At 35.9% G+C, this 22,220-nt stretch overlaps 2 protein-coding genes across 2 annotated transcripts in view; both read right to left on the reverse strand.

Moving 5' to 3' along the window:
* Positions 1–22,220, reverse strand: part of LOC115624494 — a 96,436-nt gene that overhangs the window by 22,012 nt on the left and 52,204 nt on the right. The gene's annotated exons all lie outside the window — the stretch shown is intronic.
* Positions 7,899–8,421, reverse strand: LOC115624496. Its single transcript, XM_030519200.1, has 2 exons — positions 8,329–8,421; positions 7,899–8,267 (listed from the first exon to the last, which is right to left on the reverse strand). The coding sequence occupies exons 1-2, from the start codon at positions 8,399–8,401 to the stop codon at positions 8,008–8,010; spliced, it is 333 nt and encodes a 110-aa protein (XP_030375060.1). The 5' UTR covers positions 8,402–8,421; the 3' UTR covers positions 7,899–8,007.

Consider the following 22,220-nt stretch of genomic DNA (forward strand, 5'->3'; position numbering starts at 1 on the left):
TTGATGGCAGCTAAGGGTTAATTTTAAGTAAAATCTGTTGTAGGCAGCTCATGTTATATATAAACTTTTTACATATACCAAAGAAACCAACATATCAAGATAAAAAGATCACGAAACATACTATACTTATATTCACTAGACTCGCTGTCACACATACTTACTATACTTTTAACGGGCATATAGGGATAGCATTCTGAAGTATGGATTTGTATTGCAATTGCTTATTAATTTAGCAGATGATTCTCAGACAGAAAGATGCTATAAAATTCCCTGACATTCAGCGACATTGTATTTAAAACATGCTAATTAAAATCCATACAAGTCATTAAACTTTGATCAATACATTTTCAAACGAGTTCTTTTTTTGTTGTGGCCCCGTAATTAAATCTCAATCACAGGCATTTTCCGCACAAGAGAACGTGCGTTTATTTATAGCCATTACGTGTATATACTTTTTGCAATTAATCAAGCCACGAATTTGTGCTGCTGGCATTGCCATTGTTTCACTTTTAATGCATTGAAATGGCTTTTGTTGTTTCTGTTGTGCCTTTTACTTAAATAAACCCGCCAAAAGCAAATTAATATTCAATTAATCGAAAACAGGCGCGAAATGTGCGCATAAAAAAAGATAAAAACAAAATGAAAAACAAGAATTGAATACGAAAAAAAATTACGCTAAAATATTTATTAAAATATTGTGTGCATCTACATATATGCATGTACATATGTATAGTGTATGTGCATTCATAAAACAAGAATAATTTTTAAGCGCAATAATTAATTTCGATTTTGCGCTTCCACGCGTTTTTGTTTGCTGTGTTGAGTTCGCTTGATTGATTACATTTTAAATGTATTTGTTATCGCGATGAGCGGCAATTTATGCACCGGCCTAAAAGTATGCTACGCATTTTTTAAACAGCGATATAAATAAATACTGCATTAAGGCAGTAGTGAACGGTAAGTGCCTTTGTTGAAAGCTAATGTGCATTGACTGTCTGGCATAAATCTTAAAGTTATATATGAAACTACCCTAGATACACACTATAAATAAATATAAAAAAAGCCATTAGAAAATATCTCTCACGCTATTTCTATTTCTCTAAAAATAGCAAAACAATCTACGCCTACTCTTAGATCGTATTATGAACATTGGGTATCCATTGTCTTATTTGTTTGCCTTTCCAATTTGATGTTTGACTCATTGTTCACGGGATTTGGCTTAAGCTGATTGTTGTAAGCTTAGTAGGTGCGATGTGTGGGTAATTTGTAATTACAAATTTGTAATTACAAATGGTGCATCCATGGCAGGAATTTATTTATATTTCAAGCAGAAATGTATTTATTTCTCTACAAAATTTGATTGTTGTTGACCAAAAATTGGTTCAAAGTGTTTTATGACAAGCTTGTACTATAATGTGTGAAATATGCATAATGTGGCAGTTACAAAGGTCTTAATTTTTGTTTTACTTGTAAATTCAAGTATTTTACAACAATTTCGATTGGTTTGGGAAATTGAAATTAAAACAACACTGACAGCATACAAATTAAATTATTTTAACAATATTTTTTTACATATATATAAATAAATCAGCTTTTTTTAAAGAAGCCACAAAATTTTCGTATAAGGTTGAGGCATTGTGGTAAGAAGCTCGCAGTTGGATGTAATTTCAAAATTTTCACCAAATTAAATTAAAAATTATGAAAGTTAGGGAGCTATATACAGAATATATAGTATGAAACCGTGACAAGCACTGATTTATTTTACATTTCTTAAATTTAAGTGCATTGGAGTCTGCATTTGGTTGCTGGCATAAATTTGTAATACCTCGTTTCCCATTCAACTGTGGCATGCAGCTCATTAATTTTCTATCGAGCTTAAATTACTGTGTAAAATTTTGTTGCTGCCAGGTGCTTATACTACTCCAAACTATATCTAACAAAATTCGCGAGGGGTTGAGAAACTATTCCATTTTCAAATTAGCAACGTTTTCCCAAAAATCGAGTTAATTAGTGCAAGCAGTGAACACCGACGGCAACAACAGTTATGGAAAGCGCAAACTTTTAGCGAACAGTGAAAATAGTTGAAAACTACATTGCAAACATGCCGCCCAACGCCCAGCAGTCAACTGACAATTCTAACTAAAAGTATGCGCCCTGAAGGTATGTAACACATTTCGCTGAAATCCAAAAGCCCTGCCAAACATTTCCATGAATCAAGTAATTAACAAGCTATGTATGTATATCGGAATGGTAGTGGGCTAATAGTAGAGATGAGATGGATGAACAAATTATAGAGCTGAGCCGTTGGGGAATATCTACATATAACCATAACAAATGATGCTTGACTGTCAGTAGAAGAACAAGCTAAAATATTTATGGATTTTCCGATTACATTGCTGTCTTTGTTTAAAATGTGCAATGAAAATTCCATCAATTTTTGAAAATAAGTGTATACTTAAATTGCAAAAAGTAATCAAATCAACGCTCAAATGGAAACAATCCCGTATGACAATATTTAGGGTCTTTCAGAAAGCCTTATTTTCTTTACCAAGTCTTAGAGGTTAAATTAAAAAATTAAAAACTGAAACAGGACGAAAAACAAAGGGCAGGCTGATAAGAAATCCCTGCTTTTTGAAGTGCTCCCTTCTTTGCAATAATCATTCACATATTTGATGAAAGATATTTAGAAAGAAATATAAATTGCAATATATTAAACCGAAAAACGTATTTAAAAACATATCGATTTGAAAATATTTCTAAGTATTAATATGTCCTTTTTTTATAGTATTTATATTTGATTCTTTAATAAGCAACCAAATGAATAATTGAAAGTTTGAATATATCATTAGTTGTAGGTTGTTGTTATGGTTAAATGAAGTATATGATCAGCATAACAATTGAATCGAAATGGCAATGTCTGTTGGTCGAACCGTTTGCTTGTTTCAATTCTTATTTCAGTCTCAATATCACATCAAAACTTTCCACCAATGCTTCTTTTTGACAGATGCCGGTACATCATATTGTTTAAAAATGAAAGATTTGTTTTAAGAAGGGATTCTGCTAGGAAGGGAAGGGACTCTGTAATAACAATAAAACTATTTGAGTGAAACTGCATATCCTTATGACCCTTTCAATCAACTCAAACGACCATCTCTAATAATTGCATTCTACTACGCTTTCGTTGCTGTCCTATTTGTTAAGGGTGTTGTAGTTGTTGACTTGAAATTGGGAGAAAATTTTGTGCGATTTAAAGCCAAATACCGTCGCATGATTCGCATCAAAATTGCGTAATTTGTGTGCCAGGGCTAATTGATACGAAAACTCGTATCATCGACAAGGTCTTTGGCATGATAATTGCAAATGGCTGCACAGTATGGTACATAAATATGGCCAATAAACGAAATTTATCGTACAAGTCCTTACCCCATCCCCTCGACTGCTTTTTGGTACATTGCTTATTGATTATTTTTACTAATTTATGTGCTAATAAAATTGTCAATTTGTATGCGTGCTCTGCTATGCACAGGCATGAGGATGTGCGATAGCAGGAGGAGGTAGGACAAGCAGCTACCAAAGGAAGGCGATGGGCGTGGCTGACAAAACCATTAGCCTTAAGTGTTTGGCCAGGCCACGTTTGTTTCTTCGGTTTCCCCTACTGTTGGCTTTGGTTTTTTGGTTTTTGTCGCAAGGGCAGAACGCCAACGGCTTTTACAAATTGACGCTGCAGGACATTTCTGGTAATGATTTCTCGTTGAAAGCATTAAAGGACCTTTCGGCACTGCCTGTTGGAGCCGCTTTAACGAGCGTGAGAGTGCGATTCTTAGAAACTTATTATGCAGGACTAAAGCTTAAATATGAAACGAAAGAAGATATGGAATTGTGGGAAGAAGCAGACGCAAATTTTAAAGTAGGTTTTTAAAGAAGAAGCAGATTTAAAATGCTACTAGCCAAGGTCAATACTGCAGGGAAAGCGGTGGTCCTTATCTTCATGTTGCCTCAGGAGCTAGAAAATCAATTGCGTATAAATAAAACTTGATGGGATGATTAAGTATATCTATTGCTAGATTTGTGGAGAAAACTTGCTTGATTTTTATCAAGAAAAAAAAGAATAATATTATATTAATATAGCAAAAAATCTTGTTTTATTTCTACTAGATTCGTCAGATTTGAGCAGGAAACTTGCTTGATTTTTACCAAGAAACATAATTAATATAGCAAAGAGACATGTTTTATTTTGGAAAGTTACTTGGCTTAATGTTTTGAAAACTTATATTTGGATCTCTTTGGTATAACACTATTATTTGTTATTCAATAATGATCTTGTAATGTTTATTTAAGTTGTGTTCAGAAACGGTAAAAAGTTTAATCAGAAATGTATCAAATGGCATACGTATTCTGATTTTGATACTAAAATTTTAAGGTTTTCTATAACAACAACTCTCTAGGGGACTTTGGTTCCATGACTTTTCCACATAGCTTGTTTTTTCGCTTCAATTAGAACGTCCGACCAAAGCTTAATCATTGAACACACTGGCAAGTTGAGGAGCAAAGCAATTTACTTTGCTTGTCGTCTGCCTACGACGTGTCCGCCCACAGATTTCACGCTTTTTGCCAACGCATATAGTATATGTATCTATATTCATGGCATACTCGCACTCCTTTCGTTTCTTTTTCTGCAAGCAGTTGACACAATTCGACTTTTGACATCGTACATCAATGAACTTTGCACTAATCTATTTGTGTTTGTTTAACTTTGTAACGATTAACTTGGAGGCGTGTGTGCTGAGCAACATTTCCACACACGCTCTATGACTGTCGCAGAACATGGCCGGGGCAGCTACCTTCACCCCCGAAACTTGTTGTTTGCCCTTATTGGGAATAGGGCGACCTTCGGCCAGGTGATGTGGGTTTCAATTCAGCAGCTGACAAGCTCCTGATGTTCTAGCATTTCATTTCTGTTTGTGTGCCGCCTTTGTTTACTTTTGCTTGGAGGGTGTAGTTCAAAAAGTAAAGCAAGCAATATGGCCAGCAATAAGCAAAACATTTGAACATATTGTAGCTTGTCAAAGATTTGACCAGCATTTCGAAATGCGCTCTGGAAGGAGTATGGTTTCTTAGTCAAAAAAATTGCCAAAAGCTTGGGTGGTTTTCTAATCTCCTGTAATGAATAATTAATTTTTTATCAGCCCAATACAATCCATTTTTAGTAAAGTGTTTAATAAACAATTCTTCTTTTAACTAACTTCTAACCTAAAGAATAGCTTTGGAGTAAAGTATTCAAATTTTTGTCTTATTTTCTATATATCTCTCTTTATCTTTATTTGTCAATTTACTTGTAAGACTACCGTTTTTCAAATATGAAGCCTGCTCACAAAAATTAAGCTCCCTGGACATTAAAAATGTAATATTTAAACTATGGTTTTTAACTTTAGGAACAACGTCTGAATAAGGTATTCTAAATTCAGTCTCTTTCTACAAATCCCTCTTTATATATATCTGCCAATATAATTGTATGACTAACGTTTTTCAAATATGAAGCCTGCTCACAAAAATTAAGCTGCCTGGACATTAAAAAAGTAAATTTTCAACTATTTCCTCAATGATAATAAAATTCAGTGCCATTTTTTCTGTTCAATTCCCGTCTTGGCTTGGCGTTGATCGTTTTGCCTCCGAGAGGCGTTTTATTTGACACCTCTGTCCTTGACCCGCACAAATACTAGTGGTGTTGCAGGAACGTGCCGTTGATGCTGCCTCAACCTATCGTGCGCCTCATCGCCTGCCAATTATGAGCCGATTTCATGCTACTCGGTAGCTGGCCATTAATACCGCAAATTAGCGAACTATGTTTGCCAGCTAATAACTTCTAGTTCCATGGATACGGTGCTCGGCTCGGACTGGCTCGACTCGGTTATGGCTTGATTAGTGTGCACACCAATGCACAGGGCCTTGGCGCTGATTAAACGATTATAATGTTGAGTTTGAATCGTGTGGTGTGGTATCGCGTCGCATCCATTTGAGTTAAAGGCAATGCGAAACTGAGACCGAGAGATTTGTTAATTATGCACGTTATAATTAATGCCGTTGGTCTCGATGGGCATGCTCAGCAAATCGCCAATAAATTTGCTTGCTGCAAATATTAGTTTGCTCTCCCACCTCCAATATTCCTTTAGTCCATGGCGACAACACAACACTTCATCTGTCAGACTGTCCGCCCGCCCGCCTGCCTGCCTGCCTGCCAGTTGATTTTAATGCTTAAACGAAATCTAATCACGTTCTAATTTCAGTTAAATGTGACAGCAATTTGTGTCATGTTGCTACTCGTATTTGCTTTGGTATATCATTTCCATTTCCTGAATTTGAGTGTTTTGCTGGATATTTGGTTTGCTCTGATTTATTGAAGAGATAATTAACTGCGGTATTGGGCTAGCTCTTAGGTGTGAGAAGGTAGAGAACCATTTCTTGTCAAAAAATGCCGAATATTTAAGTTACAGTTGAAGGCATACACTTTAAGCTTTTTAGCATTTTGAAACTTCCTTTATAATCCTTTTGTAGAGTAATGTTGCGTTGCTACTAACCAGCTGCAGGAAGAAGGGAAAAATTAGGTTTTCCTAAAGACAGCGGACACTCAACCAGATTAGAATTATTGAGTGGTTAAGGAAGTTTTTTCGAAATCATGTGCTCTTTATTTCTTAATAATCAACTAATGCTGTGCATAATTTGTTATTTCTACATTGAGATTGAGACACCATTGATCACATCAAGAACTAATCTACATCTACATCTTAAAACACTATGTCTTCCATGAAGAGCCAACAATCAATTTGAGACAAAAGAGTTTCTGTTTGTTTGGAAAAACTTGTAATATCGCAGGTTGGTTAATTCTGATTGGTACTCAAGCATTTGTTTGCCAGAAATTTTGGGAGAACCGAGAAAAAACTATCGCGAAGAAAGCCTTTTAAAAACTTGCATCCGAGCGAACAAAGTGATTCCAGCAATAAGCATTTCAGAAGAAATATCGTTGTTTTTGTTCGCTATAGCAGTTCATTAACAGAGCAGAGGTTTTGGAAAAAATTAAGATGCCTTTACAAAAGTGGTCTGCATACTTTAAAAGAAGGTGTAGACTCTTCTCATCAACAGAAAAATTAAAGCTTTTGTTTTGTATACACGCACTTCAAAAAAATAGGCAGAAGGCCCCGTTCTGCCCAGAGTATTGTGACATTAATTGCTTATTATACTTATCACGTGGAAAATGAAGGCCTCATCAACATCAGAATCAGCATCACTACCACCACTGCCACTGCCATCGCCATTGCCATCGCCATCATCATCTTTATAATCTACATCGTCAACGTCAACTGTCAGACACCGATTGCTGTTTATCAAAATAGCAACGTTCAGTTCTTTAGCCATTATTTTGTATTTATACAGGAACCTAATTAGCTTACAGACATTGTTACATTTCATTTAACAAATGCTCCCTCGTGTCTAATTTTAAGTCGCAATTACAAGCATTTCAGCGCCACTCAATTGTCTGATAGTCAGGAGTGCCTCCCCCCCTTCCCACTCCTTGAGCCTGTCCCCATCAACACAAGCCACGCACAGGGCTCCTAAGCCAAGGCAATAAATTTCATTTGACGATGCTCATTTTGAGCTGCTTGGTTACCTTGATTTTGTTGTGCCAGCATTTGAAATGCGAAGCCAGTCGTTGCACGGTTGCCTAGTAGCAGGAAGCCAGTAGCTGGGGAGCTGGAGAGCTGGGGAGGGGGTATGGTTTTAAATTATTTGATAATTTATGCGAAAATTATGTGACAATTGAGCGAGAAAGCAGCTCTGTTCTGTGTTGTTTACTGCTATTTGTTGCCTGGCAACCGATAACCACCCACAAAAGCCCCGTAGTCTTAGGCCAATATCGAGAATGTTCTTTATTGCAAGCTGCAATGGAACCATCAATCAATTAGTTGCCATGTCAAATCTCTTGCCAAAGATTACGCCGCTCCTCTATCTGCCTCATTTGCTCCGGCTCCGACCCGAATATGCGAAAGAGGCGCACTGGGCATATAAATCGGTAGAAACGCCAGAACACAAAGTACAGAGTGCTGCCGAACATGGCGACGCAAGTGAAGATAATGTGGCCAGACGACAGAAGTCGCACAGATTGCAGTGAGAACAGTAGCCTATATAGTGGGGATTGAAGCCGTCAATGGTGTGTGTCCGATGTAGCGGACAAGCTGCTGGACTGCCCAAATATGCGAAGCTCTTGCCGATGGCTGTGTGTTGGAGTAAACGTAATAATTGCTATTGAGCGAAATGCCACCTTGGCCCACTCACCACTGGATATGAGCTGGAGGACACGCCTAATTGATTTGAATGGCTTGATTTGTTTCTGATACTTGAATTTCATTATAATTGCTCACAAAATAAACTGACAACGAATTTTACAGACAGCCTGCTTGTATTTTAGTTGAGGCCCAATTAAAAGTACAAAATTATTAATTAATACCACAGCAATTCAAATTAAAAATAGTCATCATATTGCAATGGCCATCTCACAAATTCATTGTAAACTGTGTAATTGTGGAGCATTCAGACCAGGGTAAGCAATGCTCTGCTTGTTAACGCCATTTTGATTTCCACAAACATACCAGATAAATTTGCTTAAAATAGTTCCAAGAAGAGAGCTTCTTAGTTCGAATTTATTGTAAGGCCAACCTCTACTATTCTCTATTTTATTTAATAACAGATTATCTTTCTCATAATGATCAATTTTATTTGCTACATTAGATTTCGGATGTAAGAACAACGCCAAAAATATCACAAATTAAATAAAACCCCCACTCCATGAACTCTAATTTGAATACCCTGTAACCAATGGGTAAAAAGCTATACTTTTACGTTCATTAAACATGTAGAACCCCACAAAGTATACAGACATGTTCCTAATCAGCATAGAAATAAAACGCGACTATGTAGAAATGTCCATGTGTCCGTCCGTTCAAACATCTGTCTGTATGAACGCAAGGATTTCAGAAACCATAACAGCTAGAATAACCCAACTTGGTATACAGATAAATCTGAAAAAGGACTAGTTTATGGTTTATTCTGATAAATTTCCCAGATGCCCTTGTAAAAGTAATTTTTCATAACTGCCTTAATTCCTGAAATTGAAATTATTGTTCTAAAATTCGACAATTACAATTAGTTCGATTAGATTATGGATTAGTTCGCTATACAGAATAATAAATTGTGTGGTCGTTAATAATTTTTTAAATAATTTGGATTTGTCCCTTAAGGAAATAGAACGGGAAGTAGAAGTAGAAAGGCAAAGTGTTGAATAAAACATATTTAGGGACTCTACATACAATTATAATTCGTTCGATTAGATAAAAGATTATTTAAACTATTGGAACATTTCTAAAAAATTGTGAGCTGGTTGATAATTTTAAAAACAATAGAATTTGAATAAAACCTATTTATTGACTCTACACATATAATTAGTTCGATTAGATCAAAGATTAGTAAACTACCCAGCATTTGTGCTGAAACTATTCGCACATTTCTAATAAATTGTGTGGTCGTTGATAATTTTGAAAATATTATGGATTCGTCCCTAAAGAAAACAGAAGGGGAAAAATCATGTTACAGTGTGTAGTCAGCCGGTTTAGAGCCCTTCCAAAAAACTTTACCTATAAACAACTTTGCTTTCTGGCGCAGGCTGGCAACTTAAGCCCAACAGCACATTCAAGGATGCTGTTCCAACCTGACATCAACCCTCGCATAAACAACACTTAAGCGCTCACCCACATAGTCTCGCCCATTTTCACTTAGAAAAACCTTTTGGCAGCACAAACAAGCGTCAAGCTTTTACGCCATTTGCACCGTATATAACGTTACCGTTAGCGTTACAGTTACCGTTGGAGCATAGCATAACCATAGCCATGGCTAAAGCCGAAGCCGAAGCCAAAGCCACTTGATGATGAAGACATTTTTCTTGCTAAAAATTGTATTTACAACATCATTTACGCTTAAACATTTTGCCTGCCTGGTCGGATCGCGACCGTGCCACAAAAACCCATTCAAAGTGCCGCCACTCAAGTGCCACTTTTTTCTTTGGGTTTTTCTTTATTTTCCATCTTTTTTTTTTTCTTCATAAAGCAGCAGACGACGTCATAGAGTGGCAGCATCTTATGCCGTTTTATGGCAACTTTAGTGGTCAATGCAATAACAACAACTACAACTACAGCAACAACGGCAACAGCAATAGGAACAGCAAAAAGCCCATGAAGTAGCCCCATGAAGAAAATTGCAGACGGCTCACTGACCGAGCTAAGCGCGCCGTGACGAACGCTTCTAGCCTTCCAAGTCCCAGTCCCAGTCCCAGGCCCACTCCCAGTCCCGGAACCGTTTTGCTCTTTCCTCATCTTGTTAAATTATGTAAAAATGTAATTTTCATAAAAAAGAACTGCGATCCGATTGTGTGGGCGAGTGGGTGTGTGGCTATGTCTTGGCGGTACTTATAAATTGTATTACAAGTGGTCGAGTGTTTGCCGTGGTCCGCTGCTGTTTGATGTTGCCGGCAAATTGAATCGAAATAAAATTGTAATGCGTTCAAACTGTTACTGGGTCAGTGTTTTCCTCTTTTCTTCCACTCCTGTTACTCGAATTTTGTGGCTGCTGATGCGCAGCTAAGACAATTTCGGCTTAAGCTGAGCAATGAGTTTAATTTAAAACGCATTTTCAGGCTTCCTTTGCAACTAAAGTATAATTTTGGAACGAGAGGAACAGATTAAAGAAATCTCAGTTAGGCTCTGTTCTGTAAGTTAAGCTACAAATTGTAATAATTATTTGGTTTCTCAACTGAACTATAATGAACCAAAGTGCAATAATACAATCGAAGAAAATTTAGGTGATTGCTAATATTAGAAAAGTGTGTTTTCAAATACATATGTATATGTAAAAGTATGTATATTTTAGCTCTTAATTAGGATAAACAAACTCTTGCTTAGCTTTTTTAAGCCTTGGGTATTCTTTCCAACACGCTACGGCTCATAGAAATGATAATCTTTTAAATGTGCCAAGAATGAATTCGGTTGGAAAATGATGTCAGTTTTAGAAGTGATGGGGTTTGTCAAGAAAATGTTGTTTAGAAATCGTGAAAGTAGTATTCGAATAAGAGTTAATTGCTAAATATTAGAAAAATGTGTCTTTTCAAAAACATATACATTTAAGCACCTAATTGGGTTAAAAACACTCTTTTTATATAAAATAAAAGTTTAGTTAATTGCTAAATATTAGAAACATGTGTCTTTTCAAAAACATATACATTTAAGCACCTAATTGGGTTAAAAAAAATTTTTTATAAAATAAAAATTTATTTAATTGCTAAATATTAGAAACATGTGTCTTTTCAAAAACATATACATTTAAGCACCTAATTGGGTTAAAAGAACTCTTTTTACATAAAATAAAAATTGAGTTAATTGCTAAATATTAGAAACATGTGTCTTTTCAAAAACATATACATTTAAGCACCTAATTGGGTTAAAAGAACTCTTGCGTGGAACTGGAAGAGTTTTTTAAATCCGTGTAAAGATTACGGCTACGTTCCAATACGCAGAAAGAATAAATTCGTTTGGAAAATGCCTGTCAGTTTCAAAGGTGATAAATACAGCTTACATAATGTATAGATATGTCACTATTTCGAAATCTTAAGAGCCATATTCGAATGTGAACATTTGATTTCTGTATAAAATGTGAGCTCAAAAAATTGCATCTAGCTTAAAGTCTCGGCCCTTGTTCGAACCTTAAGCAGCAGCATCTCAATCAAAACACTATTAGTGCCTGTTTTTTAGCTTTTATGTACACATGTATTTTGCATATTTGTCTTGGCTGTCTGCCCGTCTGCTAGTCCACTCGTATGCAGTATATTTTTCGACCCTTGTATTAGCACTACTTTTGTGTTTATGTTCGAGTATCTATCGCTACCTGTCCTTGATGTCTACGGTTCTTCATTAGGCTCTTTATTGAGCCACACGCACAAAAATTGCCTTTTGGTCTTAGCACTTGGACAAATGTGGGTCGCATTTGAACCTTATTGCTTTTAGCCAGCTTGTTTGTGTGTTTGTTTGTTTGTTTGACTGATTTGCTGTTGTTTATTTTGATTTCCGGCTCGAATACTCGAACGAGGGCGGCGTCGTGTATCCACATTGATTGCGTTGTCGTTGTCGTTCCCGTTGTCATTGCCATTGTCCTTGTTGTAGTCATAGTCGTTGTCATCGGAGTCGTGTGTCCTTTGCCTTAAGTGCGGGGTACACGGCAGCCAGATTAGTGTTGACAAACAGCAAAAGGCAAGCACGTGCTATCCGGATACAGACATCTAGGTAATCCCATAAACACCCGCCCACACACATCCATGACATTTGCGGACTATTGAATTGAATGAAACTTTCCCTTTGTTTGGTTCAACAGCAAACTTCAAAGACTTAATGTTTACACTCGTATACTATATACAAGTATACATAATCATTTGGTTTTTTTTTTTTTTGCGGGTCAAACTGATATTTCAATTGGCCAATAAACAGTTCATAATGCCTTTTTATGATTCAATTGAATTCAATTGAATTGGAATTCAAATTTGAACATTATTATTTAACATAAAAAATGCATTTATAACGAATTTATGTTTTTGTTTTTTCGCCCGCGTATTTATGCGTTTATTATTAGCATTAATGTTGTGTAAAGTCATAATTCCCAATTTATCCATCAAATGCTAAAAAATACATAATGAAAGCTCGCAAATATTCTGCCATAAAAGGCAAGCAAAAAAGCTCGCTCGTTCTGCGGCTGACACGAAACAACTTTTAGCGTCGTCATAAAAATGCTTGTTATATTTTCATTCTACACACATTTAATATTTGTTTTGAGTTGTGTTTTTCCCATTTTTTCCTCATTGCTTGTATTGTACATACGAAAAGAGAATTTACGATTTGTGATGCGCATTTAAGTGCTGTGATTAATTTGTATAATTGCGGCTTGAAGCAATTAAACTCTATGTCAGCAAGTTAAAGGTCCTCTACAGGAATTACGCGTAAGTGGAAAAAAATGTATAACATTTTTGTGCACCTTTAATATTAATATTAATAAGTATTAGCTGGCTTTTTCTCATGAGTTAGCAATTATGCGTATTTTTTGTGTAGCTATTGTTCCTATATTCTTCTAAATGTTCTTAACGAGAATTCAGGGCGTATCTTCCATTTTATTTTCTTTAAAATTAGAACTTTGTACCCAAAAAATTGAAAATAGTTACTGCGAGGAGTGTGGCTGACCCCACGAAATATATTTTTTATAAGTTAGCATGGATATAGCCATGTCTGGATGTATTATCCCACATTGTGTGTAGTACAGAAGTAAACCATAAAAGAGAGTAGAAATACGGAAATTAGGAAAAACATAAATTGCGAAAGCCACAAAGACGGATCACAAACTGTCCCGTTTAATGGCTTAGTAGATTCTGGCTGTTCATTAGTCAGTTAGTCATAAGGAGGCGCATATATGAGATGGATGGTTTTTTTCCGATTTTCAAACAGTACCACGAAATAAAGGGTTCTTTTAAAAGTATGCAATAGGCAAATGGAAGTGTCCCTACACCCATAGAATAACTCTAATATTGATCTGCTTCATGTGACAAGTCATTTACCTTCTGCCTGACCATCTGCCTGGCTGTCTGTGTGGGTAAAGGTTTTCCAAATGTGTAAGTGTTGGATTCACGGATTCAGTACGGATGAAGGCAAGTTTATTTGCTTGTTTTTAATGCTCTCTCTACCCTAAGACACACTCAAACGTAATTGTTTTCACATTAATTACAATTGAGATATAATGGTGTGCTTATAACAATTAGTCTGCTACGCCAGCCGAGCTGCAACAGTCCTTTGCAAGAATAAGAAAATATGTTGAAAGGAGTGCCCGAATTTAACATTCGAGCCCTTGCCGAATTATGTTTTTGTCAAAAATTTTTATTAAATAATTTGCTTGACGATACGAATAATGACCTTTTAACAGTAACACGAATTCGTTCACACTTGTAATTTTCCAAGAGTAGAATGTGAATAAAAAAAACAATAATGCTGCAGCACTTAATGAGAAATTTGAGTAATAAAGCATAATAACAATGCAACTTAATGAAAACTTGTGCGCGCTGCAAAAATAAAATAACAAATTAAAGAAAATGAAGCACAAGAAGACGAATAAGCGAGTGAGAAATTATGGGAAAATGCATGCCCATTTTTGGACCGCACTTGCAGCATTTCAGTATTTTCTGCCCCTCCACCCCTCTACCAAACACTTTCAGCCAAAAGCGAATGAAATTAAATTTTAATCACTTTTATCGTGCATGTGGTTGCCGCGACCACAGCGGCCAGTGTTGCTGCTGCCTCCGAAGACGCGTCCCGGTGGCTATTAAAATGTTAATGCCGCTGAAATTATGTTGCAGACTGTTGTATTTTTAAGGAGCATTCCACTTACATTTCTACTGTGTACATACTCAGTAGAGTATATATATGGAGCGATGCAAGGTGTTGGCTATGGGATTGAGTTAAAGAAAGCAAGCAATGCTGGTTCTATTAAATTAGGTAGAAAATTAATTAGAAAAAAGGTGTAACCAGTTTCTGGTTCAAGAAAATTCACCTTTCAAAATAAATATTGAACATTGTTGTTGTCTAAAACAGCTCTCGCATAATTTCATTTCACCTTACTGGGTTGCGTCTTGATTTAAAATTTGTTCGCACCAATGCATCCATAATAAATCGGACGATTTGGAAGAGCAAATTAAAATAATGCACGAAAACTTTTTCAAACAATTACAAAAGTTCACATTTCAAAATGGCAGACAAGCAAAGTTGTCAAAAACTGTAAAAACCGCAGAAAATGTCGCCATGTGTGCGAGTGTGTGTGTGTGTGTACGTGTTGCTATTGGAGCGTGGCTTCCCCCTAGCCACAGACAATTGCAACTGGAACTGCAAGTGAGCATTACTGGTTTTGGCTGTCAAACCTTAAGCTGTGTGGCATGTTTTAACTGTTGGCCTTGCCTCTACTTCTTAACAACTCTTTGCGCCCTCTTATTAAATGCAAAACACCCTCAGCATAAACTTGGCTGCCAGTTGCGGTAAGGTTGCTGTCAAAAGTTTCTCATTGGGAGCAAAGTGTGCAACTGTTGTTGAAGACTTGTTAAGTGCAACAAGAATACTTTTGTCGTTATACTAGCTGGGCGAAATAGCTGACGGGCTCGTTACAGCTGCGGCAATACTCCGATTAAAATTTATAAGTTCATTCGTAATACAATTAAAATATGCTAATACATACATATTTCTAAAATCTTAACAAGCAAACACGATTCTGTGAATTTGAATGAAGTCAATAGCTGCTCGCAGAAACCCATGTATAAAAGCTTCTAGCAGATTGTGTCAAGCCTGCGTATGCGCCATTTATTAAATATTTTGTAGCATACTCTTGGGCGCATGATGAAAAATCCTTCTAGTTGTGGAACTTGACCGGAAAGCTGTTGAAAGCCGACAGCAGAGTTAAGAACAAAAGAGAGAGTAGTTTAAACAATTGACGCAAATTAATTAGCCATCTTCCTCATGTACTCTATTAACCAGATAAATAAATAAATTTCCAAATCAAAAAATACTTCTATTATAATCTGTGTTCTTCTGTAAACCATTCAATTCATTCGTCAATTGCATGCTACATTTTTTTTAGCCTTCTGCAGCCAAATGGTAAAATGTTCAACCAATTTTGTTCGAAAGTACTTATGCTCCACATACTTAGCCCTCTGCGTGACAGATCACACAAATGAGCGCTTAGTGAAATTTAATGAAAGGCAACTGTATATATGCATTTGCAGCTTTTTTTTTTTTTTTTAATATTTTTATAAAACTGCATTTTTTTTCGTATTCCATTGGCGCTTTCTATTAGTGCGAGAGCTTAGGACCAACTTGTAGATTACACAGCAATTTTATATATACATACATATATTTTTTTGCCATTTCCTACCTCTAACCGAAGCACATATATCCCCAGGGACACTCCGTGCAGCCAAGTGGAATCAATTAATCTTTTCTCCGTAAACATTTGCCAGTTCCAACAGGCCACCACGCCACCAAACCTAACAAAATATCAGAATGTCTAAGCAGCCAAAAATATGATGTTGCTCAACTCGTGGTGCGCCATTTTCCACCTCCCTCCTCCCACCTGCCACCCATTTGCCCAACATTGCCTGCTGCTGAGTAAAATGTTTCAGAAAGTGCAGCTTGCAGCTATGAAAAATGATAAATTTCACTTTGTAGCCGTAGTAACCCAACGCTCTGCGCTTGCTTTCCAGCGCAACTTTACTTACTTGCACTCTTTTATTATTTATCAAGCTTATTACAAAAGCAGCAGGACCAGCAGCAGGAGTAGTAGTAGTTGTAGAAGCTGAAGTAGCAGCCACCAAAAGTACAGTGGCACGTTTTGCTCATGGCTGGATATAAAATTTCGACTTATTTTTAATGGCAGAAGTAAAGAATTTTGCGAATTTTTGATAAAAATGCCTGTTTTTTTGAAGCAAAATAAAAAAGAAACTGAAAATTTCGACCTATTTTTAAAGTCAGATGTTAAGAATTTTGCGAATTCTTGATCGAAATGCCCATTTTTAGAAGCAAATATAAAAAAAACTGAAAATCCGACTTATTATTAAAGTCAGAAGTTGAGACTTTTGCGAATTCTTGATCGAAATGCCAATTTTTTCAACATAACTAAAAAAATAACTGTAAAATGCAGTTATATTTGGAAGGTTAAGTTTGAAAACGTTTAAGGAATTGTTTCTGAAAGTGTTTGTTTTTTAATTAGAATATATTAAATGCTTTTTAAGCAACTACTTTTTAGTAAAATCTAAATTTTATTAAACAGCTGAACGTCTTAGCTTGTTCCCCTCTCTTACTCACTGCAATAACTTTCGCTTTAGGTTAAGTAATTAATTAAAGTTTTTGATAATATATGTAGCTTTGAAACTCTGTACAGAATAACAAAGAATGCAGGAGATAAAGACTAGGAGAGCTTAGCTCAGCCAGCTCCATCCAGATGTTGGATAGCTGGGCAAAAATTGCCACCCAAATTACAAATATAAATATCGTAAAATGGTAGAGTGCTTCACGCATCATGTAGTAAAAAATTAATAGAACTAAGGTATATACTTTTATGCAACTAAAGTGCCAAAATGTCCCACTGTTCAACAGTCAACAGCCTTCAACTGCAACTGTGCGAACGCTGTCACCCCTTTTGCTTGCTTTGCCGCTTCGTTTGATATTGAAAAATTATTGCTTTTTATGAAATAATGCCATAAATTATTCGTAATACATTAACAATTATTTAGTAGTTGTTTTTCGGAGTCGCCATCGTCTGACCAACTGTGTGTGATATATTGAATGTACTTACTCACATAGATACAAGTTAATTTCATTTTGCAATCAATTACCTAAAACGAGAGCAAAGAGAAAAAGTAAAATGTAATTGATAATGACTGGCAAGTGGATGATATTTTTTAATAAGAGTCCTCTACCGACTTTTAATTATTTCAAAAGTAGGAAACCAGAATTGAATGCCAAATTAATGGCGGCCCGATTCTTGCAGCCACTTTCAACCAAACATATATGAGCGTTTTGTAAATAACATTTTTTAATTAGTAATTTATAACAGCTGTTAATATGCATACATTTTTCTGGGAGTATATATAGTATTTAGTAGGGACTTAAACGAAATCAGTTGCCTGCAGGGCATGGACAGAGATTACATTTATGGCTGCCACTTGTAGCGTGCAGCCTATGTGGCTATGCAGCGGATCGTCCAGATCTATTTTCAACGCTCAGATGTTAATAATCATGAATTTTGTTGAACGAAACGAACTACATATATTGTCCAAAGGTTCGGGGTGTGCACCTCTAGCTATGCTCTAACTAGCTCGCCGGATTGTCGGGGTTCTTCCTACACTTTAGACACATACACTCTCGCACAATATTTTAGGTGCACTAAACGGTAAAAAGCAATATCAATAAAACCAACTAAAACCTACTGTACTACCCGACAGAATAGATCGCCTAATCAGATCAATTACTTGTTGTTTGGGAACCAAGGTGTTGTCTGTTCCCTTTCTTTACCCACCCAACCAATGCAATTCATCTACCGGAACATCACAAGCCGCTCTAATTTCGGCTGCTAAAGTGTTGTTTGTGAACGTTAGCTGTCCAGTATTACAAGCTGTCTTACAAATAGGACAATTTGGAGAGGCTTGTAAAGCGTCACACGCGCATTGACTATGGAATTTGTGCTGGCAAGGTGTGGTTGCTATTAATTGGTCTTTTCGCATAACTTCATGACAAACAGCACAAAAGGGATCTTGTGTGTTAATTGCAAGAGAGATATCTTCTGTACTTCGCCGTACAGCCATTGTCACAGAATTTGTTTTCAAAATTATAATTACGTTTGTCCTTTTGAAGCATGAATCCGTCTACTAAACATCTAACAACAAGAATATTTTGATCTGTTAAGCACAATATGAATTACCATTCTATTGCAATTTAGCTAGAGAAAAAAAAATCAAATTTGGACAACCACCAAATGAAATTATCTAGATGATTGTAGTTCCGAAACCTGAACTAATTCTCATCTAAATTGATAATTAAAAGCAAATCCCCAAAAATCTGGTTAAACCAAGTATGCGATTTATATTTCGGTCGGCAAACCAAGAAATCCTCGATTATCATCCGCTTATTCCAGAAATAACCATTGCAACTGGCCAAACTGAATTGAAGAAAATACTAATAATTTGATTTGGGAAGTATTCCTAATAGAATTCATATCCAGATATCATTATCGGCTTTACTGAATATATTCCGGTCGACATATCCAACGTTTGTGAATAATATCGCAAATTCCGCAAATAACATCAATAACCGACACTAACATCCAAAGTCATTCACTAGGAATATTACTATTTCGCTATTTGGATGGAATAAAGCCAGAGCTTACGTGGAGGAACATGCATAGGGTGATCTTATGCATAACTTTTTGGTGTTCTGGTTTTAATGTCGAGGCCCCACGTTGGGCGCCAATTGTGTAGCGTGCACCCTATGTGGCTATGCAGCGGATCGTCCAGATCTATTTTCAACGCTCAGATGTTAATAATCATGAATTTTGTTGAACGAAACGAACTACATATATTGTCCAAAGGTTCGGGGCGTGCACCTCTAGCTATGCTCTAACTAGCTCGCCTGATTGTCGGGGTTCTTCCTACACTTTAGACACATACACTCTCGCACAATATTTTAGGTGCACTAAACGGTAAAAAGCAATATCAATAAAACCAACTAAAACCTACTGTACTACCCGACAGAATAGATCGCCTAATCAGATCAATTACTTGTTGTTTGGGAACCAAGGTGTTGTCTGTTCCCTTTCTTTACCCACCCAACCAATGCAATTCAATCATGTATATATATCGATTGTGAATTGACCCTAATACAACTAAAAGCTTTCTTGTCTAGTAGAGCTTCATCATGCTTCAGTAAGGACACTTCAAAGGGTTTAAGTCATCATTTCTTATTTAACTTCATTTATTAAACATTTTCATAGTATTTGGCCAAGCCACTAAAAGAAAATTATTTCGAATGTTCCAAAGGAGGCAAAGAAAATAATTAAAATTACGTATACAGAATGGAGATTACTTAGAATAGAAATAAACAGATCTAATGGTCGTTTCTAATTGGCCAAAAATTCGCTATTTAATATAATAATCTTCTGTTCAGTGTTGTATCCAAAGTAACAACCCAATATTAAATAATTAATTTCAATATAAAAATTATAGAAAATATAAATGCACTTCGGTATTAGTTTTCATGACATACTCACTGCGGCGTGGTGTTCGTTGAGCTCAATGAAGACGCAGCACGTTGATTATATATGCTAGATCATAAGTATTAAATATATATATATAGCCATACAAAAGTGCAAGTACCGAAGTTGGTATACAAATTAAGGTGATACTAATATTAATTTTAAATGAACAGGAGATTATCATATTAAATAGCGAATTTTTGGCCAATTAGAAACGACCATTAGATCTGTTTATTTCTATTCTAAGTAATCTCCATTCTGTATACGTAATTTTAATTATTTTCTTTGCCTCCTTTGGAACATTCGAAATAATTTTCTTTTAGTGGCTTGGCCAAATACTATGAAAATGTTTAATAAATGAAGTTAAATAAGAAATGATGACTTAAACCCTTTGAAGTGTCCTTACTGAAGCATGATGAAGCTCTACTAGACAAGAAAGCTTTTAGTTGTATTAGGGTCAATTCACAATCGATATATATACATGATTGAATTGCATTGGTTGGGTGGGTAAAGAAAGGGAACAGACAACACCTTGGTTCCCAAACAACAAGTAATTGATCTGATTAGGCGATCTATTCTGTCGGGTAGTACAGTAGGTTTTAGTTGGTTTTATTGATATTGCTTTTTACCGTTTAGTGCACCTAAAATATTGTGCGAGAGTGTATGTGTCTAAAGTGTAGGAAGAACCCCGACAATCAGGCGAGCTAGTTAGAGCATAGCTAGAGGTGCACGCCCCGAACCTTTGGACAATATATGTAGTTCGTTTCGTTCAACAAAATTCATGATTATTAACATCTGAGCGTTGAAAATAGATCTGGACGATCCGCTGCATAGCCACATAGGGTGCACGCTACACACTTTATTTGAATTCAGAACGACATGACGTAATTATCGACATGTGTTCAATGAAAACATATCAGACGGATACCATGATGAAGAATATACTCGTATGTAATTTATGGGATCAGTCACTAGTGTTAAAAGCATTACCATTTATAAATAGGTTCTACGGTTAATCTACTTTAGTTTTACCTTTTCGATAAGCTCATCAATATCTTAATGCCAAAATATATCATGAAACTATTTACTTTTTTCCTAAAATACTTTGCATAGATTGAGTTGATAAATTGCGTCGGGAAGACCGATATACATAATTAGATTTATGTACGACAATAAATACATAAATGAGCCTTTTCTGGTCTGACTGCCTGCTCCTCAGCTCCTTGGCTCCTGTCGCTCATCAGCAAGATTTATAACGCCTTTGCTTTCTGGTACTGCTGTTGACATTGTTGTTGTTCCTGTTGTTGCTGCTCTAATGGTTGCTGCCTCTGTTGCTGTCAGCACTAACGGGACTTAAAGCCTTTCGCTTGCCACGCTTTCTAGTGCAAATTATGTGATTAGCTGCGAAATTGTAATTATAATTGACGCTTTATGCGTGCGCGTGTCTGACAAAATTTTGATATGCCTTTCCAAGTGATTTTCAAGAGATTTATTTGGCAAGTAGACTCCTCTCGCTGCGCGCTTCAACGCTGTAACGTCAACTGTCTTAAGTAGTCTTAAATTTATTAATTATGTGTAATTAATTTCTTCATCTAATGTGCGAGCCGGATGGAACAGAGCTGCTTAAGCAGGGGATTTACAATGGCGCCTGGTTTAATTACACGAAATGATTGCATGAACTTGCCAATTATATTTTCTGCAAAACACAAAGCTAAAGTGCCCGAGGCAGATATTTATTGCTCCATATTCGCTTTGAAAGAACCTCATGTATATAGTACAGGGAATATAGGAAGTCATATATAGATAAAAACAGGTTTGGGTGGTAAAGGTATTAAAATTAATGTTGCCTTAGTTTTAAAAGGGGTTGTACAGATTTTCCCATATGCTTGTATATGCCAGATTTTGAATTACAGATTGTGAACTTAATTTATCTGCTTTTCTTTTATAAATACTCTTATTACAGCACTGAATAAGAGAAATAAGTGAACACACATTGAAATAATTGAATTTAAAGGACTCATGATTTTTGCTCTTTGCAGGTTGGACAATTTTTTGGGAATATTTGTTTGTGACACAATTTACAATTTAAAAAAAAACACTTGCAGTGAAATTGAAAAGTGTAAGCAAATTATTTGTAATCATGCTGCTGGCACCTAAATAAACAAATAAACAAAAACGCCCAAAACATTGTTTATGTCCAGGCGCAGTGCACAGTGTGAAACATTTAGTTAGCAATGCCTTAGTAACATTTTATAAAATTTTCCACAAAATGTGCATATGCTTGAAATAAATAATGAAAA

This window comes from Scaptodrosophila lebanonensis, unplaced genomic scaffold (assembly GCF_003285725.1).
Source record: "Scaptodrosophila lebanonensis strain 11010-0011.00,11010-0021.00 unplaced genomic scaffold, SlebRS2 tig00000059-arrow-arrow-pilon, whole genome shotgun sequence".
In the NCBI taxonomy this organism is placed as follows: domain Eukaryota; kingdom Metazoa; phylum Arthropoda; class Insecta; order Diptera; family Drosophilidae; genus Scaptodrosophila; species Scaptodrosophila lebanonensis.

Bases quoted from the DNA above. Each gene is read 5' to 3' on its own strand.
- LOC115624496 (XM_030519200.1), bottom strand. From the start codon at position 8,401: ATGAAATTCAAGTATCAGAAACAAATCAAGCCATTCAAATCAATTAGG. The intron at 8,268-8,328 runs GTGAGTGGGCCA...TCCAACACACAG, and splicing joins CCTCCAGCTCATATCCAGTG to CCATCGGCAAGAGCTTCGCA.